Raw genomic sequence first — 20,309 nt, forward strand, 5'->3', positions numbered from 1 at the left:
TCGTTTGGTGCTTATGCGGTTCTAAAGTACGCATCTCGTAGACTCATCCACAAAACTAAAAAACACGACCAAATTCGAATGTTGGCAGACGCTAAATTAAATACAATCGAAGAATACGTATCTCACGCGATTGAAGACGGCGACATATCCCAGGAAGAATTTGCCCTTATTTTATCTGAGCTGAAAAAATTTAACGAGATGAAAGAAAAGATTAGATCGCGTACATCTACAAAATTGGAATCGAGCAAAGCTCACAGCGAGCAAGAATTTGAACGTCGAGTCAACGAAAGAGCAGAAGCGCTAGCGGCGGTTTTAAAAAAAGATCTTATGAAAAAACTTGGCGAATAAGTTTTACAAAGTCGGTTGGATATGAGCGTAGCGATCCACCTGCGTACCAAAACTTGACCCTTCCAACAGCACCTGTAAAAGATTATTTTTAAAAATCTTTTAAAATAAATGGGAGGTAATTTTAGTAGTCTAGATATCATAGTAAACAAAGACAATGCCTTTACAGCCGAGTTTCCAAATTTAACGCGCGCGTATAAACTACCAAAAGTAACCACGGATGAAGTGGTAGAACGCTGGAACTCAGATCCGTTGGCATTTTATCAAAATCAATTTAATTTTGCGGTCTATTGCGCGACAACAGCCTGCGGTGTGGGTTCTGATCTACTGTCTAGTCACGATCCATATGTCTCGGCTATAATGAGGTTTCACTTATATTATACCGTACGAAAAATATTTCACGACTGTGTGATACCCATTCCGAGCGACGACGTATTTGACGTGATTAACAATAATTATGACCATCGGAAGTTTTCTGACACGTGTCTTTTATACGGAGTTGACCCAGATATGAACTTTAGGCAAAAAGTCGATCTTTATACAAATGGTCTTGGTACCGCTTATTATTTTGACCGAGCCGGTTTGATAGATACGGGTGTTAAACAGTGGTTACCCGTACCAGGAAACGATTATACTCCAAAATTAGATGCAGACGAGGTAGACAAAGACTGGACCGCAACAAATTTAGGTCTCGGGGTAGGTGCTAGAACGCCTAACCTTTCTTTTGTGCACAAAGTCATGCAACTCGGTTACTCTAAGGTTGACTCTGGCGTAACGGGACAATACGCAGTAGAATATATTTTGCAAGACCCAAAGGTTGCGACTACCGGATGGTGGGGCTTTATTCCTAAAAAGTCGCAATTTACAGATATAGGGTTTATAAAGGTAAATGAATCTATTCGAGCCTATGTCTACGCGTTATTAGGATCTCAAGTTAAAAATAGGGTGAGTATTTTGTCTTATGGTACAGGATTAATCGCGCAACAAGAATTTAAAACAATCGTAGAAGCGGAAATTCATCCAGACAGCCCCGATTCAGAAAAATCGGTAGATCATTTTCAAGATATGTTACAGAATGCTAAAACACCGTTAGATTATGTATTAGCTCCAGGGTTATATCTGGTGCCTTCAGACATGGACTTACGGATCGGTGTCTTTGAGGGTTATAACAACAATTTACAGACCGCCTCTGAAGATATGTCGACAGGATATATACAAGGTTTAAACTTAAACTCGGGGACTGAAGGCGGTTTTAACTCACCAGTAGTCGCTACAACCACACCAAGCGCACCTATCAAGCCGCTCGACGCACACAACGAAGAGAAACTATCTTTAACCATCGGAGCCGTTGTCGTCGGGTTTATTTTATACAAGGTTTTAACTTAAATGAAACGAAGTGAAAACATATTCCCTCCTAAATCTAGGAAGGAATATTTTTTTCCCTTTTTACCCATTCTTTTGTATGTACGTCAAAAGCAAAACACCCGCGCCCACGAACAAGGTCCAAACGTGTTCTGCCACCCATCCGACCGCTTTACTCGCCACGTTAAAAATCCAACTTAAAATGCTACCGATGACCCCGGGCAAAGCTCCTAAGGCACTCAACCCGAGTTTCTTCAATACGTTTGCTAGGTTCCACAGTTGACGTTTGATCCAATCGGTGACCCCGCCTTTGGAAGGTGGAGCAGGCGTTGGTTTAGGTGCTGGTTTGATCGCTCCGCTAGCTCCGACACCCTTAACGCTAGCCACGATACTACTAACGATGGTACTTATCGCTAAACCAATAGCCGTTAAAATGCTCACGATCGTGACGCCTTGTTCTCTAAATAAAATATTAATTCGTTCGCGTAGTGTTAAATCTGAATCTAATATTGTCGTAATCGTTTCTTTAATTCGATTAATTTGACTCTTCAATTGATTGGTATTTCTATTGATGATTTCTAGTCTACTTCGTCTTTCGATTCGCAAGTTGTCTAGTTCTTCTTGGATATCTTTACGGTCTCCTTCAGACGTCGCTTCTTCTAGCTCGTCTTTTGTTTGTTGAATTTCTACGTCTAACTCATCTAATCTAGCTTGATTTAAAATTAATTCTCCGTTTACCGTTTGTAACGTTTTATCTAAAGCGGCCAACTCGCGATAATTTAATCCTTCTGTTTGAACGTCTACGTCATGGGTGAGGTCTTCTATGATTTCACTTACTTGGTCGGCTGTTTTGGGAAGCTCTTTCATTGGAATGTTCTCGGTTTGAATGGTGTCTAATTTTGATCGTGCTTGTTTAGCTTTAGTTTTCCAAGCTTTTTCTGCCTTTAACCCATAGTCTTTAAACCCTAGTTCATTTCTAATAAAAGCTTGGGGCTTCTTATAGTCAGCTTTTGAAAGATTACTGACAATTGTACTAAGCTCTATGGGTTGATATACTTTTCCCGCTTGATTACTGGTTAGGCGAACATCATCAACCTTTCCATCACGATAAAATAAACCCCTATTAGGTTTGTAAACAAACTTTGAATAGATATAACTCGGTGGTTTGTCTTCTCTCTCGCTAAAGTGTTTATAAAATTTATCTACTTCTCTATCACGATTAATCTCATAATCTTTATCATTCTGCGCTTTTAGTTCTTCGATGCCCGCCCCGGGTCTCGTTGTGGGAGGATTTAAATTTAAAAGCCTATCTTCTAGCGCTGTATCATCAATAAAGCCATCGTTTGTAAAGGACGTTTCTTGATCTTGATTTTCTAACATAGATGTTGTCTCATCCATTTCAAATCCCCCTTCTGCCATTTAAAATAAGAAAACTTAACTCGGTCCGCCCATAGGAAACGTTGAGGGTAAGATACCCTGCCCCACCAACCAACCTTGGGTAAAGAGTGCGCCGCTGGACAAAGCGGTTAATTTTAATGCATCTTCGGCGGACAACTTATTGAAGTCCGGTGGTTTAATTTTAAATAGCTTACTCGACAGCATGGCGTATCCGAGTGAGATTCCTGAAACAACTGCGCCGTGGTAAACCGTATTGGCGATTCCGTTTACGTCGATTGATTTAGCGTTACTCATATTTAATAATAAGGAACTTTTAATCCATAACCAAATCTGGTTCTTTAGTCGATTCTTGCTTTGGTTGAACGCTAATTTGTCGTGAACTAGGCTGGACACTGGTCGACTTATTTTTCCAAATTAAGTAGAGAACCACAACACCAGCGATACCCAATCCACCAAGTATCAAGCTTCTGTTTTCAAAGGCCGTTTGGGTAAAGCTAGATTCTTCACTCGGTTCGTCCGCTAATTTCATCTTGACTAGTTGTTGCTTCATCTTCTTGTTATGTTCCGCCAACTTCTTACCTTGTTCTACGCGCTTTGGGTTCTTAGCTTTAGTAACTGACTTAACTGCTTTCTGAATTTGGTTGCTCGAGTTCGCTTCGTTGTTGCTCGCTTCTGTTGGGTTCACTTCGTTTGTTGACATCCTCTTTTATAATAACAGAACTTTTGTTAAACTCCAGGTGTTTTGTTGTAATCAGCATTGTTGTAAGTGGAGAAAGATAAACTCCATACTTGTAACAGACCTCTGTAAGTAAATGACCCATCGTTTGACTGATGATCGGGTCGTCGTTGAGATCTTTAGTCAGCGCTTCCTCTGATTTTAAGTTGACGTTGAATCCGAGTAGATCGATCGGAGTAGCTATTCCTAGTAGGCGAGAGTACAAACTTAAAATCGAGTGACCGAGAGTTTTAACGATTTCTTTGCCAAACTTAACTTCGTACAAATTGAATAATTTTTCTTGTTCTTTTGGTGACATGGCTTCGATCTCTTTTATCGAGTATTCTTTTCCGAGATACTTCTTGCTTTCGCCCGAGGCAGCTATCGCGCAAAGGCGGTCTTTTACGTTTGAGGTTGAGCTGATTGCTTCGCTTTTTGATTCAGTGAATATGCTTTTTATGTCGTCCATTTTAATAATAAGTACTCTTTAAATTTGTTGTAAGTATACTTTAGTCGTATATACTCGTAGGTGTAGTAGGTCAGGTTAACCGCAATAACTAATTGAATAACTAGTTGAACGTATTGTAGCATTGTTATCTATTTACTATAACTAAATTAAATTTTATTATAGCACAGCTGGCGTAACTAGTTAATCAACAAAGTAAAGCAAATTAATAACATACCTATTATTTATTTACAACTGGACTGAGTAACTTGCGGGTGATTCGGTATTTAACACCAACTTACTAAATCTCACGGTGCGTAGATGCCTTTTAATTTCCCCTCTCTTTTCATCTGGTACAATGTCGTTCTCGTCCAGACACTGATCAAACGAACCACGGTCCTTGCAATGAAAAATTGCTGTCCAGGCAGTATTCTCGCGAAAATCCTTTAAAACTGAATTGTACTTTTGTGTGAGTAGCCAGCAGCTGTGAAGATAATGTCGACCGCTAAAAGCCATTTTAGACAAAGCGCAAACAGATCCGCTTTTTGACTTCTTACGATACTTAATAAACTGATCGGCCGCACAATCGTCGATAATAAATAATGTATTTACACCATCAAATACTCTCTGATAAAGTTCGATGGCCTCGTTTAATTCTAGTCTTTCTCGGTCCAGGTCACTTAGGTAAACGTTTTCATCGGTGTACACCCACAGTCGTTCTAAATACGTTTTATTCTTAAAAAGCGTTGGGCATATAATGACGATAGCTTCAAAGGTGAATCGGTATTCTGTCTCTAAAAGATTTAAGATCCAGTTAGTCTTCCCGCTGCCAGTTTTGCCCACGATCAAGGCGCAGTGGGGATTCTTAAACATCTGGTTCTCGCTACGCTCATACTCCCTCCGGTCGTTCTCACTTCTTTCATAACTCGCTCGCTCGTTCTCGCTTCGCTCGTAGTTCGCTCGTTCCACTCGCTCGTTCATTTTTAATAAACAAGATTTTTAAAGTTCCCGTCTTCCACCGTTAGTTGAGAGTCCATCACCAGGAATACGTACATCGTCAACGGTCCCGCGGTTTCGGCCGTTCGTTCCATCTGTATAGATATGTCTCCTCCTCCGCCTAGAGGTCTGCCCGATCCGTGAGCAGAATTGTCGTCGGAACTTCGGAAGTCGAGCCATAGACCGTACTTGTCTTTTAGATAGTCCGCCATGTCTACTCCCAACAAGGATAAGTCCGAGACGACCCCTCTAGCCAATTCTTTATCCGAGTCTCCGAAATACTTTGTAACTTCGTTCCAGTGTTGATATTCAAACAGACCCTGTGAGTACAATTGATTTGGTTTTCCTTCGACTGTGACGACCGTTTTAGTGATGTGTGGATTATAAAATTTTTGCGGATCTTTGATCGCCGGGTCTCTGAATAAAATCAACACCCCTTTTAGGCTTCTAATACTCTGGTCTATGCTGATGTTCCATAGCGTATCTGACTTGTTTACCGCTTGCTTCTTCCACGAGTGAATACGGTCGAATAGATAATACATCGTCTTCTTATTTCTCAAGGTTTGGGCCAAGTCTCGGTTGGTGACTACCTCGTATTCCAGGGTCAGATCTGAAATTTGATATTCAGCCGCGGTATCTGACGAATTAACCACTTTGTCGTGCCTGTTAAAAGTTAGTTGATACGTTAGAGGCTCTTTAAACCACGAAGGATAAAATGGAGCGTGATCCGTCAACATAGGCGTGTCTAGTGGAATCGCGTACCTGTTTTTAAAAGCGTCAGCAATTGCTTTGTCCTTACCATCGTTTGCGGCGGCATTAGCATCGTCAGCCCCTAGACGTATCTTAGCTACGTTTTCTCTTTCCAAACCAAAATACGCCATATTTTTGGTCTGCGACGGGGGTAACCAATTGTCCTTGAAATTGTGAAATACGTCCGCGTCATAGTAACTTACGATTTTATTTCCCTGGAGACTTATATTTATTTCCGACACCAAGTTTCTCGCCACGTTGTTATAGACCGTCCTGTTGTCGTCCGAGGCACCGTCGAGATCGAGTTTAAAAGCCAACTTTGCCGTACCGGGTACCATGACTTCGTCCATACCTAAGGAAGGGAATTTTACGTTTAACGTGTGACCCGCGTCTACGGTACTCGGGTTGTGCGTAATGGTTACTTCGCGCCTTTCGCCTTTGATCGCGCGAGGAACTTTAAGTCTGCGACTCGGGTTAAGCTTTTTAGTATACATCTTACTTTTATATAATACAATTCTTATTTTATAATTTTAAAAAGAAAAGAAAACACGACTAACGTTAAACCCGCTGCAAAAAACAGATCTTCATATTTTTCACTTTGGGAATTATCACCGATGTGATCTATATCGGCGCGCATATCACCCAGCATCTGCTGAATCTCTGTTTGGTCGGTTTGAATCTCGATTAATTTATCTTTAATTTCGTTATCCATATTTAATTTAACCTTATTTTAAAAATGGCTAGTGTTTTAATGATGGTTGGAGGAGCGATAGTAAACGCCTTAGCATTCACGGGCTCAAATTTTTTATTTGGCAGTTTATCAAAAAATAATGTTGACGAAGAACGAAAGCGTCACGACCTCGCGTTAGAGCAACTGGCGCAAGCAAAACAAGAGTGGGAACAAAAACGCGTACACATGCTAGACTTTTTGAACGAACGAATGCGACAAGAACGCGCGAGTCAGCAAACATTTGTAAACGTGGACAAAGCGTTGCGGGCTTATTCAGAATTAACCGGTAAAAATATTACCCCGTTACCACCAGAGCCTACTTTGTCCGATTTTTACGAGCCTTCCGAAGATCAAAAAATTCGCGAGTTTGTTTGGATTATAGGTGGAACTGCGATAGTCGGGTTGTTGGCTTACCGGTACTCCCTTCGGTCGTAACTCTTAAATTAAGACCCTTCGGTCGTAACTCTTAAATCGTAACGCTTAAATTTAAAAACTAGTATTTTTAAAATGGACCAAACTTTTAAAAAACTATTTTATAGTCCACAGGGTTACTGGCGAGGAGAAAGTGCTGTCGATCGTCTACACGAAAAGACCGGTGCTGACAAATCGGTCATCAGAAACTGGCTAAAAAAGCAGGCCGTTTGGCAAATATACTTAACCGCACCACATTACGTACCCAGACCTACAATGTTGCAATCGGAATCGGTCGAACCTAATTACGCGCATCAAATGGACATACTTTATTTACCCTGGGACCGAGTTAAAAGGAAAACGTTTAAGTACGCTTTAACCGTGGTAGACGTGGGTTCGCGGTATAAAGAAGCAGAACCGTTGACTAGTAAAACCGCCGAACAAGTTAGCGAGGCAATAAAGAAAATTTACGAGCGAGCGAAGCGAGCTGCAAAGCGACCGGAAGGAGCGAGTAACGGGCGATCACCTTTGACGTGGCCCAAATTCGTAATGGTAGACTCGGGATCTGAATTCAAAGGCGAGTTTAAAAAGTTAATGACAAAAAATAAAGTACAAATTCAAGTGGGTGAACCTGGGGTACACAGATCTCAAGGAATCGTAGAAAGGTTTAACCGTACTTTAGCCGAAAGGTTATTTGGTCACCAATACGCTCAAGAAATGTTAAACGTGGGTGTGCGTAACGTGGAATGGGTGGAACGTTTGCCTCAGGTCGTGAAATCGTTAAACGAGGAAAAAACGCGTTTAATCGATGCCGTTCCTGCAGAAGCCGTCAAATCAGACCGAGTGAGCCAAATACCGAGTACACCTGTAAGAACTATCCAAAGAGAACTTCCTCCAAGTGTATTAGTTAGGTACCTCTATTACTCGGGCGAGCAAGAGGGTGGCACCGTCAGAAGGGCAACAGATCCGATATGGTCCGTGGACGTCTACCAAATTGAAAAGCGAACTAGTCAGTTTAAACGAGTGAAAGGAAAACGCGTCAAAACGGGTCCAACATTGTACTACCTATTAAACGGCCCGAATAGGAGTTTCGTCAAAGAGGAACTTCAGGTAGTACCCGAGGATACCGAATTACCGCCCGAGTCTTAACTGTGCAAAAACTGAATTGAGGGCTTTCTCTTTGTCTTTAAAATTTGAGTTATACACCCAGTGATAAATAAACGAATCGCGTTGTGCTTGTCCTGCTCGCTTCAGCTTAACAGATTCTTTAGCTCGTTCAAAGTGAGTTGCTTTAAATCCTCTAATACTCGATTTATAGTGCCCGTAAGCTAACGTATCGATTCCATTCGGCAATATGTAGCGCTTTGTGTCCAACGGCGACAAACTAAGTTTATTTTGTGAAATGGTGAACACCCGATGTTTATCCGATCTAAATAGTTGTTGTTTATTGAAATGCTGCTTCTGTTCAAATAGGCAGCTTTTATACATCTCGTGGGTCAAGCTTTTCTCGGTTACTACCTTGGAAACCCCTTTCGCCTTCTTTAAAGAAAAGTACTCGCTTTGCTCGTAGCTCGCTTTGCTCGCTTCGTAGCTCGCTCGTTCCACTCGCTCGTAGCTCGCTTTGCTCGCTGGCGCTCGCTTGTGATCTACCGTCAGAATTGAATACATTTTTGGTCTGATACAAACGGCTTCTAAAATTGTTTTACCGCCAAACTCGTCTTTCATTTTGCCTATGACTTTTTTATTTTTGACGCTGTAAAGCGGATGACCCGGTGGATAATTACTAAAGTCAAACAAATGGCGCTTTTCGTTTAGGTAACCAGTTAAATCGTCAGAGCTTTGCTCGATTTGAACTAATAGAGAATCAGTGTCCGTATAAAGTAGGTTTACTTTTTCACCAAAAGTTGATTTTAGTTCGTTGTAGTAGAAATCATACATCAACGTTTTTGAGATATTGAGAATACTTACACCGCAATAGATTGGCTTATTTAATTTTGTTTTGGTTCGGTACATCTCCACAAACGAAAGCTCACAGTCCTCAAATGGCACCGTCGATTTATAATTTGGTTTATAAGTTAATTTTTTATATTTTGCGGCGTCTTGTTTGTCCCTTAGGAGGTGGCCGTCAACTCGATGTCTCACATTTTCCATCGTCTTGCCAAATACCGAATTGTTCATCAATTTGAAAAAGTCTTTCTCAAAATCATTTTTGCTTTCTTGCGCAATTCGGTGTTTTTGTCAATATAGTTGCTCATCCAAGGCCATTGTTTAAACGACATCACCCGGTGAACTTGTTTTAAGCAAATCCCGAGTTCGAGATATTTTTGCAATGTACGATAGTGAACCACATATTTTTCTTTAGTGTTGAGAGTGCATACGAGTTTGTCGACCGAGGTTGGCAACTCACCTTGGCCAATTAAATTCTGTTGATAGACCGAAAACCATCCCTTTGATACAGCCATATTTTCGGGCGCTAGTGGAAAATCATTGTGGGCGTCGTGTAGGTGTTTGGGATACTCTAAAGTGACTTCAAATATATAGCCTACGTCCGACTTGGGTGATATCCTAGTGATATTTTCTTTCGTAAATTTGCCTAAGTCTTTGACCCACTTAAATTTCCCGACCGGCAAAAACTGAGACATAGCCCAACCATATAGATTATTTGCGTCTAGGTACATGATCTGTGACTCCGGCTTATCGGGGTCGTAGTCGGGTAGTTCTGGGCTATTTGCCTTTGCATATCGCTTTGCACCCACGCTCGAAATACCACCTCTTTTTGCCCTTTCAAAGAACAAGTGCTTGTCGATGTCTGTCAGTAGTTCCAGTTGTATACCCGAATGCTTTAAGACGGCGTCCCACGAAAGGCCTGGCGCCGTATAATAGTTGGCCGGGTCAAGGCCGTAGTTCTTCTTGCATACCTTCCGAAAGTTTTCAAATACACCCGCTAACAATAGCACGTCCGTTTCCACGTATAAGTCGTGGTAGTCCCCCAAGTTTTGACAGCCAAAGGCTTCCCATACTGTCTCTGCACGAGTGTATTCTTGCTCGGTTATCCCTCCCTGCTTCAGAGAACTATAGAAAGCGTCTACTGGTGGGAGTTGTCTCTCTTGGAACCGATCAAAGGAGTCTATATACTCATAGGGGTAAATTCCCTTTTTCAAGAGTAAACTCGTCCTCCCTTCGGTCGTACCCGCTGCGCTTTTACTCGCTAGAAACCTTTCACAAAGTAATTTAAAATCATCTGGTGAACAATTTTTAACCAACCGATCTAGCGAAGCCGCCATAAAATGAAAGGAGTCCAAAAATCTGAGTTGACCAAAAGAAAACGAGATGTAGTTCTCGGTATTTTTAGCGATCAACTTAATTGATTTCCCGTAAAATTCGTGAGCACCCTGCATAATCAAGTGCGCATCATATTTCTCCAAGTTGTGTAAGATCACCGGAATAGGTGTTTGGTCGGGCACTATTCTTAACTTGAGATTACAACTAGCATGCGCTGGGCCTCGGTACCTCCCCGTCACGTGACAATGATCGCGAACTTTTCTAAAATTGTTGATGGGCTTTTCGCAATCTAAACATTTCCACTCTTTGAACCCAGCTTCATTTTTATGACAAAAAGCAATTTTTTCTTCTTTTGTCTCTGGTGGTTTTGGAATATCACATTGACAGTGAGATTCATACTCACTTCGTTCATCCGCTTTTGCTCGATCTATCAACTTTTCACAGATCCAACATCTATTACATTTTTCGTAATTTTTTTGTAATTGATCGTTCCAAATCAATGGCTCTTTGTTTTTAAACGTTTCGTTTATATTCTCCGTTTCACGAGAAAGTGACCCTACAAAATCAACAGCCGCGTCTTGACCTCTATATGTTTTTCGGCTAGTACAAACTCCATCGCATCTAACGACAGCGTACGAGTATCCACAAGGCCTGTGAATCTGTGTTTTGAGAGTGTTTGTATCGGTCGGCGGTAATTTTTCTAAAACAGACTCAAAATCGGCGTAAATGACAAAAGGCGCGTCTTGCTTATTTTTGTAATTTTTGAACTTGAGTATATTCTCGCCTTTGACTGGCATTTCAACTTTACACGTAGGAACGTTTAAGCCTTGGCAATCTTCTTTGTGACTGGCTAACTTTTCTTCCGTTTGGAAAGGCGACAAGCACTTAAAACACCAGTGTTTTTTACCGTTGTGTTTATTGATGTCACCCGTCAACCGAGAAAAGTTTTTAATCCAACAGTAATGTTTTTCGTCACCTTTGTTAAAGTAAGGTAAATTGATCGGTTCTCGCTGCGCTCGTAGTCCGCTCGCTTCACTCGCTCCTTCTTCTGTATGCTTGCTTTTGTGGAGAATGTAAATACCGTCTTTTTTGGTGTAACCAAACACATTGATCGCCAAGTTATTTTGCGATTCGATACGTGGAATTTGTGAAATCGGTGTTGGAAAGCTTATGTTTGTAAAATTTAGACTGTCTGATTCTGACCGATAAGTCGAAGGTCGCTCCTTATTTATTTTATATTTTGGATTTGTTTCTAGCTGACTTTTGACTCCGTCTGAATACAGCTTCAAAGCTGCTCTCAACGCCCATCGAATACATTCTTGATCTTTATTTTGAACATTTATGATTGCTTTTTTGTCTAACAATTCCTTAGGCAACGGAATGTAAGAAGAACCCACTGGATTATATTTAACCACGTTGATGTAAAAAGCGACAATTTTGTCAAAGATCCACCCCGAGCCTTTTTGTGTATGAGCCTCCACCTGTTCGATTTGTTCTTCGCGTTGCTTAGCAAGTGCATTTTTAACGCCGGCTTTACTCGTTACTACGTCTTGATCACTCTGAAAGGGAAAGGTGCCGTAGTCAATCGTTCCGTCAATTTTTTCCAATCTAAACTGCACTTTAAGATGTGTTTGTAATTTGTAACTCCCGATTTCTTTGAGTTCGGCCAACGCTGTTTTCTCTATCAACTGCTTGTAAAAATCAAAAAAATGTATTAGGTCATCTTCATAGAAGCGAGGAATCAACTCCCAATTACGAAAATTATTTTTAAAACGCCATATACGTTTAATGTCTACTTCCTCGAGTTCTTGAGGTTGTGTATAAGCTTTAATAGCATCAATAAAGTCCTGTTTGACATATCTGTCTTTGTTTGCATAAGGAATATTATATTTTTGTACCGTTTTCAACAGCTGTCGATATGACTGACGCGGGAGATGCCTAAATTGTTTTTGATCCTCTCTGATAGCTTTTATTAGTTCTAATCGTGTATGATATTTGCGTCTAGGTGGTGATAATGAGATCTTATACCGTTTAATAAAATCTTCCAAAAACGCCTTCTTAAATCGAATAAAGTTCGTTAATATAGGTCGATGTTGTTGATAGCTCATGTCTCTTTTTATATATAGATTTCTAAAATTTTTATCAATTTTATTCAACATGTTTTTTTTATATACTACTATTTTATACAAAGAGCATTTACTTAAGGCGGTTGCAATATAATCATATCTTTGTTCACGTTTCTTCCATTTATTTTTTCGGGCGAGTGAGAACGAGCGGCAAAAGGTTCGAGTGGCAAATAAAAGAGATTTTGACACAAATGTATAATATTTACACCCTTATTTTGGGGTCGATGAGGTACCCAGGGAAAAGTGACAAAATCTAGAATTTTAGATTTTTAAGAGATTCCCTGAGATTTTTTGGTTGTATACCTATACAAGGGTTTTTGATAAAAACGGTGAAAAAGGGGGTGTGATCCGGAACTCTCCTATCCCTACTACTTTATGAACGTTCATTCAACGCGGTGAGTAGAATTACAGCATTTAAGACAACCTATATATGGCGAATCAAAGTGCAGTGGTTGATGCTTGGCAAAGGAGAAGAGGGACAGTGGACTGGTGCACATGTTGTATTGTGGTGATGTTATGCATTTTCCATCACGAAATGTAAAGGGCAGGATATGACTATAGCATAGTTATGATAGTAGGGGAAGAGGAGGGCGTGTCAGCAATTACTTCAAGAAGGAGGGAGGAGTACCCCTGTTTTAAGCAAAGTCGTTTGTATCTTATTGACGCGATGGCCGATGGGTTGAGAGAGACACCTCAACTCACCTCAGCCTCATTCGATTTTCAGCTGTGTGGAAGAAGTTATGTCAGGGCCAATCCACCAATCAATTCAGTGCTTCATCAATTAATGATTACCGTATGGACATACTCGACTAAACTGGAGTTTAAAGTTTATATAATTATGAGCGTTACACTGTAGAGGTTGGGGGAAGTGGGTGTCTGATGAGCACTGCACATCTTCTGCTAAATGGAGATGGGCCGTCAAATTATCTCAGCGTCGTTAGGCGTTGCCCAACACAACTGTGTATTATTAATAGGTCATTTATGTATGAGAACGTTAAAACGTTTTTTAAAAATACATGTGAAGATTAATGTCTGTATAAGGAAATGCACAAAAATGGTCAATCATTTTGATGAACCGGTGCTATACCCAACAAGAAACGAGACCGAGGGGTACCCCCCAACATGTCCAATCCCTATACACATTCCAGACTATTGTCACTTAACGCATCCCCCAATATGTCTGAAAGGAATTCCCCAGATTCCTGCGAGACAATGACCAACACAAAGCGGGGGGGGGGAGGTTCTCTCCGTCTTATACCTTGCTGCATATGACGCGTGTTGCCCTCACAGCTTCTTTTATTTGCCAAGGACGCAGACAACCCCTCCCCCCACTTCATGGCCATCATGAATTTAAATTTAACCAGAGATTTAGTCAGCAGCCTGCTTGCCGAAGGCATATTACTACAGGAAACTCTGCTGGGGCTCTGGTTAATTGACCTACAGGGATTTACCCTGAGAGTAATTGATGTAAAACAAGGAAAGTTATGCAAAGTATGTTTGAGCGTATTTTTCCCATGGTTTTCATACACATTAGGAGAGACCTCATCTGCACGTTCTCATTTATCGATGGTGAATAATGTTGATTTTCATTTAATTCAAGACCTTTTAATGGTTTTCTATGAACCAGCAAATGGCTACAGGATCAGCAGTTAGTTCAGCTCTGGAGACGATCAGCAGACATCATCTCGAATGCCCCATTTGTAGTGAGAGATTCCAACGACCCAAGATACTGGACTGTCTGCATAGTTTCTGTGAGCAATGTCTGCTGACATACTGCAGCACGAAGCACCAGGGCTGTACAGAGATTCCTTGCCCCGTGTGTCGACAAGAGACACAACTTCCGGAGGCGGGGGTTAGAGGCCTGAAAACCAACTTTTATCTGATCGGTCTGGTTGAGGAGATTGAACTTCAGGAAAAGTTGGTGTGTTCGGGTGAGACGAAGCTGCTCTGTGAGACATGTGCTGATGGCAATGAGGCAACGCATCGCTGTCTGGACTGTGAACAGAATATCTGCTCACATTGTCGAAGTACTCAGTTACGAACCGCTGCCACGTCAAGCCACACAATACCTCCATTAGAGGAAATCCGTCAAGGGAAGATAAAAATGACAAAGAAGTCCGAAATATATTGTCCAACGTGTTCAACCCACGAAGGTGAAGTTAAACGATTCTTCTGCACAACGTGTGAAACGTTGATTTGTCGAGACTGTACCGTTATTAATCACTGTAAACCAGAACATACCTACCTTGAAAGAAAGGAAGCCGTACTGACATACAAACAGTTATTAGCTGACTTGTTTCCTCCCCTTGAAGAACTCGTCAACGAACTCCAAAAATCTAACGAGACTGTTTCAAGAATGAAGTATGATTTGGATATTCAAGTGAAGGCAGTCACGACAGAAGTGCAGGACAAGGCAGCTGAGATAATAGCAGAGGTCACAGCTCAAGAAAATCGCATCATTGATAACCTCAAAAACATCCAAAGCGATAGTCTTCAAAAACTTGCAGAATTTGAGAAAAAAATGAGTTTGGCATCGGAGAGAATACAGCATTCATTGGAGACAGCAAGAGAGGTGACAAGGACGGCAGCGGATAGTGAATTCCTCTCACTCTACGCAACAATCAACAAAGACTTGAAATTGTTGGCAGGTCAAACTATTCCCAGAGTTGACAAGAGGCTTGGATTTCTGAAGTTCAAGCCGAGTAAGGGGGTAGGTGAGATCAGTCTGGGCAAGGTGGTGACGGAAGGAAAGTGGGAGCAGCGATGTGTGTTTGTTAGCAGGGGAAGCGGTCCAGGAGAGTTCGGTTGGGCTTGGGACATTGCTGCTCGTCAGCCTGATGAGGTTGCAGTGGCTGACTACTGGAACAAACGAGTTGTGATCTGCAGCATCGATGGTAATCAGAAAAGCACAATCTCAATGGAAAGAAGTAAGTTTGGATAGAAACTGCTAATAGCGATACACTGGTGCTTTGTTTATCTTAAATAAATTCATGATTTATTTTGGAATTACGATGTCAAACAGTGATGTATCCTGCCTGATGTGTGTGTTGGGGGCAAATTCAAAAGCAAAATGCTTTTTCAACATGATGGTAGGGAGACAAAATGTCGAAAGCCTTAGGCCTACTCACAGTCCCAACTCCCTTGCTTCAATTTCGTGGTGTTGTTTTCTAAGGGTTTGTTCATGTTTGATAAATACTCGTAAATACACTGATTACTTTCTTCCTATTCACCTATGACGTAATCTAAAACAAACAGGCTAAACAACCCGTCGGTTGGGGGCAAGTTGCCGTCGCTGGATACGCCACTGGTGTCAAGCCACATAACAAATCTAAAGGCTTTTGGCAGAGTCACATGGTACCTAGACGGAGGAGGCTCTAAGAGAAAGAAATGATTGGCGTGTTTATTTTTCCAGATATTGGAGCAAAGTTTATTTAGAGAATTTTCTTCTCCCCAAAAAACTACACGGCAGCTTAATTGTACAATACATGGATTCTTGAAAACAAATCCAGTGAACCTCGATTTCGGATCAAACAATTTGTTTTTAAAACATTCACGCAAATATATGTCACATAACGACAAAACAGATATGCACTTCGAATTCACTGCAACAAATGTTGGACACGTTGCATCTGCACAATGGTTCATGATCAACATTTCTTCCCGTGTAGGCTCAAAGTGCATTTCTGTTTTTGTAAAGTATCTATTTGCCAGCGTTCATTCGTCCATGTTTAAATACTATGCAGCACAGGTAGTGGGCGGTAACGAGGAGAACGCCCTCTTGCTCCTTATTTTGACGGAAAATTTACTTTCTTTTCCTAAAGTTCGTTGCCACACGACCGAGTGTTCTTGTGTATTAATATTACGAACATTTTAACGCAAGCAACAAAGGTTGAGAAGTGACTCCGGCTGGGCTTATTGTCGTGAGGGAAGGAAAAATTCCAAATTCCACGGACTCGCTAGACAGGGAGGGGGAGGCTTCAATATACATTCTACATGAATCCTTGTTCACTTGCTATGCATGGACGTAGCTACACGTTTAGCCGTTTTTTGTCACTTCTTCCGTGAACTTCATATTGATTGCTTCATAATAAATAATTCCAGGTTCCGGGGATCAATTTGTCGAGGAAAGGGCAAGGGTTGATCCTATGTCTCTGGCTTTATAACTCTTCATGAACGTGGGTGATTGGTTAATGTTTTTCTTTTTGTCTTTCAACTCCAAACAGGGCTACGTGGCGTTGCAGCTACACGCACCGGCAATCGGTTGGTGGTTGTTCAGCAGAGCGTATCCCACGTGAAATTCTTTGACAAGGACAACACGCTGGCTTTCCAGTTCCCCACAGTGCCACTGAGTGAGGTCGGTAAGACCGCAGTGAACCTCCAGAGTGTAGCAGTCAAGACGGATGGGACCATTGTGGTTGGTGACATCGAGAGAATGGTGCTGACCGAACACAGCCCCACTGATGGCGAACTCATAAGCACCATTCCAGTCAAAATTAAACCTTGTTATGTGGCTGTTGACAGCAATGATCGAGTCGTAATCAACGACTTCAAACAGTTAGTCGGTGTTGTTGATGGGAATGGTGATACACTGTTCACCATCAAACCTACCATCGATGGTGAGGTAGTTGGACGCTGTACTGGTGTATGCGCAGATAGCACAGGCATTTATGTTGCAATGCGTAATTGTGATAGCACTGGTCATATCCACCACTATGACCCTCAAGGTGGCTTTCTCCACTGCATCGCAGAGGGTCTGCACTATCCCCAGGGAATCACATTCACAGCAGATGGGCAACTGGCAGTTGCAGACTCGTGCTTAGTGAAAATTTATGACTTTGTTTAATGTAACACAAACAAGATTTATGCAGTAGCATTAGTCGGAAATGTTGTGGTGTGAACAACATTGCATTCAATTTCATGACTTCTTTTTTAAAGAAAATTAGATCCACAAAGGTTTGCGTAGGCTTACTGCATGGCAGAAATGGAAAGCATACTACATCAAAATTTCACTGAGATGGGATTCAAAAATATGGGAGCTACATAAAGTGCTTATCATTTAAACAAATTTCTTTGTTAGTTTTGCGTTGTTAACTATATTTTCTCTCGACATATGAATTATTTTCATAGACCCATTTAACAGTAGTAAATGTATCCCAATATTGATTAGTTATGCCTACCGTGAGTGCTCACAGGAGATATGGGAAGTTGTTAGCTTGTCTCACCAAAAGAATCAGACTCATTTCAATGCACACATCTTGCAGGGGATTATCAAATTGAGGAGAGTATAAAAACTGAAAAATAATATGTGACGTCAAATTGTTCTCATTGAGATATACATAAAATTTTAATGTTCTCAAAAGCTTACTTTGTGTGAGTAGTGGGATAGCGAAGGTCTCATCATTTAAATGGTGAAGTACATTTCTAAAAGTCGATGTGGAACTCACGTTTGGAGGAATATTCCCCTCATAACTAAACTGTCCCTTTGTGTTGAACCGCCTTATTCTTATTTGCGGTTGAATGTATATTACGAATTAATACCTCGTTAAAACAGGCCCAATGTCACCATTTGGAGGAGAGTTATATTAATTCATTCCCCTTTGCAACTCCTTTCAAAATAAAATTCATTTCGTTTTCTTTTGAACTCAAATGAAAGTTTTGTTAGAGATTTAAATGATGTTTTTCTCTGTGGCAGAGGCAAAAGCAAGATGAAATGTAGGTTATAAAAAACGTTATTTGCAAATTTCTTAATTTTCGTGGAATTTATTTACATAGTTTTAATTAGTGACAGTAACAACATTCCACTTACAGAATATAAACGATTTCAAAGACTATGCTTGAGTATTATTTGAAGGCAACATGACCTTTTCATTTTTTTTAAATGTGAATATTTATCATGACGTAGGTAATTTACATTGTAACGGTTATTTGCATACCCATGGGTAAAACTGTTACTTTTCGGCTGGCCTCCTTGAATCTTTCCTGTACAAGGAAGGGTTGAACACGCATCCAAACCTCTACCAAATAAAAAAATAAGTCCCAAGACTCGTTTTGACAGTGGACAGATTTACTGGATTATCCGTATGGTTGTACAGTTGCCCCTTGTACTATGTAGTGATATGAAGTAAGCCGTACGTTATCAGTAATAAAGAAATCTTGGGGACGTATCAAGAACCAGACCCGTAATACGACAGCTCTCCAAGAAGTTTGTGAGAGAGATGTTAAAGGTTGCCATAATTGAGGTTTTTTAATTACTCCTGGTTGTTTGTCTGCGTCAATACATCAAAGTTGAGTATTACAAGCGACATCTTGTGTGTCTCTCTACGTCTACATACCACGTCCGGTGCTTGTTGCATTCACGTTGAGAATGGCTTCCCTGTCCTGTCCCATTTAAACCATGTTGATTCTATAATTCTAGATATCCATTTTCTTCCCTATCACATTAGTACTTGGCAACTAAATTGAAATCCGTAGAGAGAGTATCTCGAACGTAAAGCCTGTGTAAATATTAATACACCTTTAGTTTTGTTTTTGGTAGCCGACCTGTTACGGGAATACATAAAAAGTTTAAAGATAAAATAAAAAAGGATGAACCTTTATAACGGTTCATTGGTAAGGTCCTGTAGGTTTGATGGATTTTGTAGTTTTGATAGTGTTTATAGGCTTTAATAATTTCATAGGACCGTGCTTGAGTGAAAGCGACCTGACCATTTCAATTTTGTCCTGTGAATGTGTATCATGACGTAGCTATAATATGCGTTGTGCCTCGGTTATTTGCATATCAGTGCGTCAGTTGTTAAGTTTGGGTTGACCTCCCAGTGAGCTGCAAGCCTCCGGCGTAAAAACGGCTTGAACCAGTGTCTAAGCCCTCATCAGAAAAATAATTTCCAAGAATAAGATTTATCGTATTATTGCATAGTTACCCGTTTTGCTATGCAGTGAACTGATCATGAAACACAGCTGGCTATGTACGTTGCCTGTATAGTGTATTCGGTGTAATGAACAGCCTTCGGGGTAGTAGCGACGCTAATTCGAACTTGACGACATTTTTTTTTTCTTGGCTCACCATAAAGATTATTTGAGAGCGTAATAGGCATGTTCACAGTTGGGGTTGGAGACTCTCGTTTCGTGTCTGTGCACGACACAGCCATTATCTGACCGTCAATGACGAAACTGTTCAGTCTAAAGGAAACCCCCAATATGACTGTCGGCTTTGTAAGTTTCATAAGAGAATAAACATTGCACTATCTGATATAAATGCACGTAGGCCCTATAGCTGTAGTTTGTATCTACATAGTTGAGGTGGAAATAAATCAAGGTTGAATGTGGCAAATTGCATCCTGTGTCCGTCTTTGTCTACGTGCCATTTATAGTCCCCGCCTCTTATTGGGACAGCCTCCTTGTAGCGTCTAAACGATGTTGACCTTATAATTCTAAATTCCTGTTCTTTTCCAAATTACATCAATGTTTTGAAACAACTTCCTATGCTCAGGAGAAAGTGTCACCATTATTAGTTTTCGTCTTATTACGCAAATACCAAGGACACTTTATGCTATCAAATCTTGGTTAATTTCTTGTACTGATTGCAGATTTCCAGAGTGGTTCTAATAAGCGTAATGGTACCGCGTGGTAGGTCTGAACGATCCATCTCTTGACTTTAAAAGGCGATGTTCTGACAAGCTCCCTGCAAACCGACAAAGAATGAAACATTCTGTCACACTCAGGACTGGCAACGTCAAGTCTGTGTAATCC

The 20,309-nt window shown here is 40.9% G+C and overlaps 1 protein-coding gene across 1 annotated transcript; it reads left to right on the plus strand.

The window, feature by feature from the left end:
• The first annotated feature begins 14,178 nt into the window (after positions 1-14,178).
• LOC147795411 (E3 ubiquitin-protein ligase TRIM56-like) lies at positions 14,179-19,893 on the plus strand. The gene is made up of 3 exons (XM_087131958.1): positions 14,179-15,487; positions 16,589-16,594; positions 16,784-19,893. Exons 1-3 carry the CDS (start codon positions 14,179-14,181, stop codon positions 17,401-17,403), a joined length of 1,935 nt encoding a protein of 644 aa, XP_086988084.1. The 3' UTR covers positions 17,404-19,893.
• Positions 19,894-20,309: the final 416 nt, after the last annotated feature.

Source organism: Acanthaster planci, unplaced genomic scaffold (assembly GCF_054643075.1).
Source record: "Acanthaster planci isolate LZ-2023a unplaced genomic scaffold, COTS_SCS Contig35, whole genome shotgun sequence".
NCBI classification, from domain to species: Eukaryota; Metazoa; Echinodermata; class Asteroidea; order Valvatida; family Acanthasteridae; genus Acanthaster; species Acanthaster planci.

What these genes read in the sequence shown, in the direction of transcription:
- LOC147795411 (XM_087131958.1), top strand. Translation starts at nt 14,179, where the DNA reads ATGAACCAGCAAATGGCTACAGGATCAGCAGTTAGTTCAGCTCTGGAG.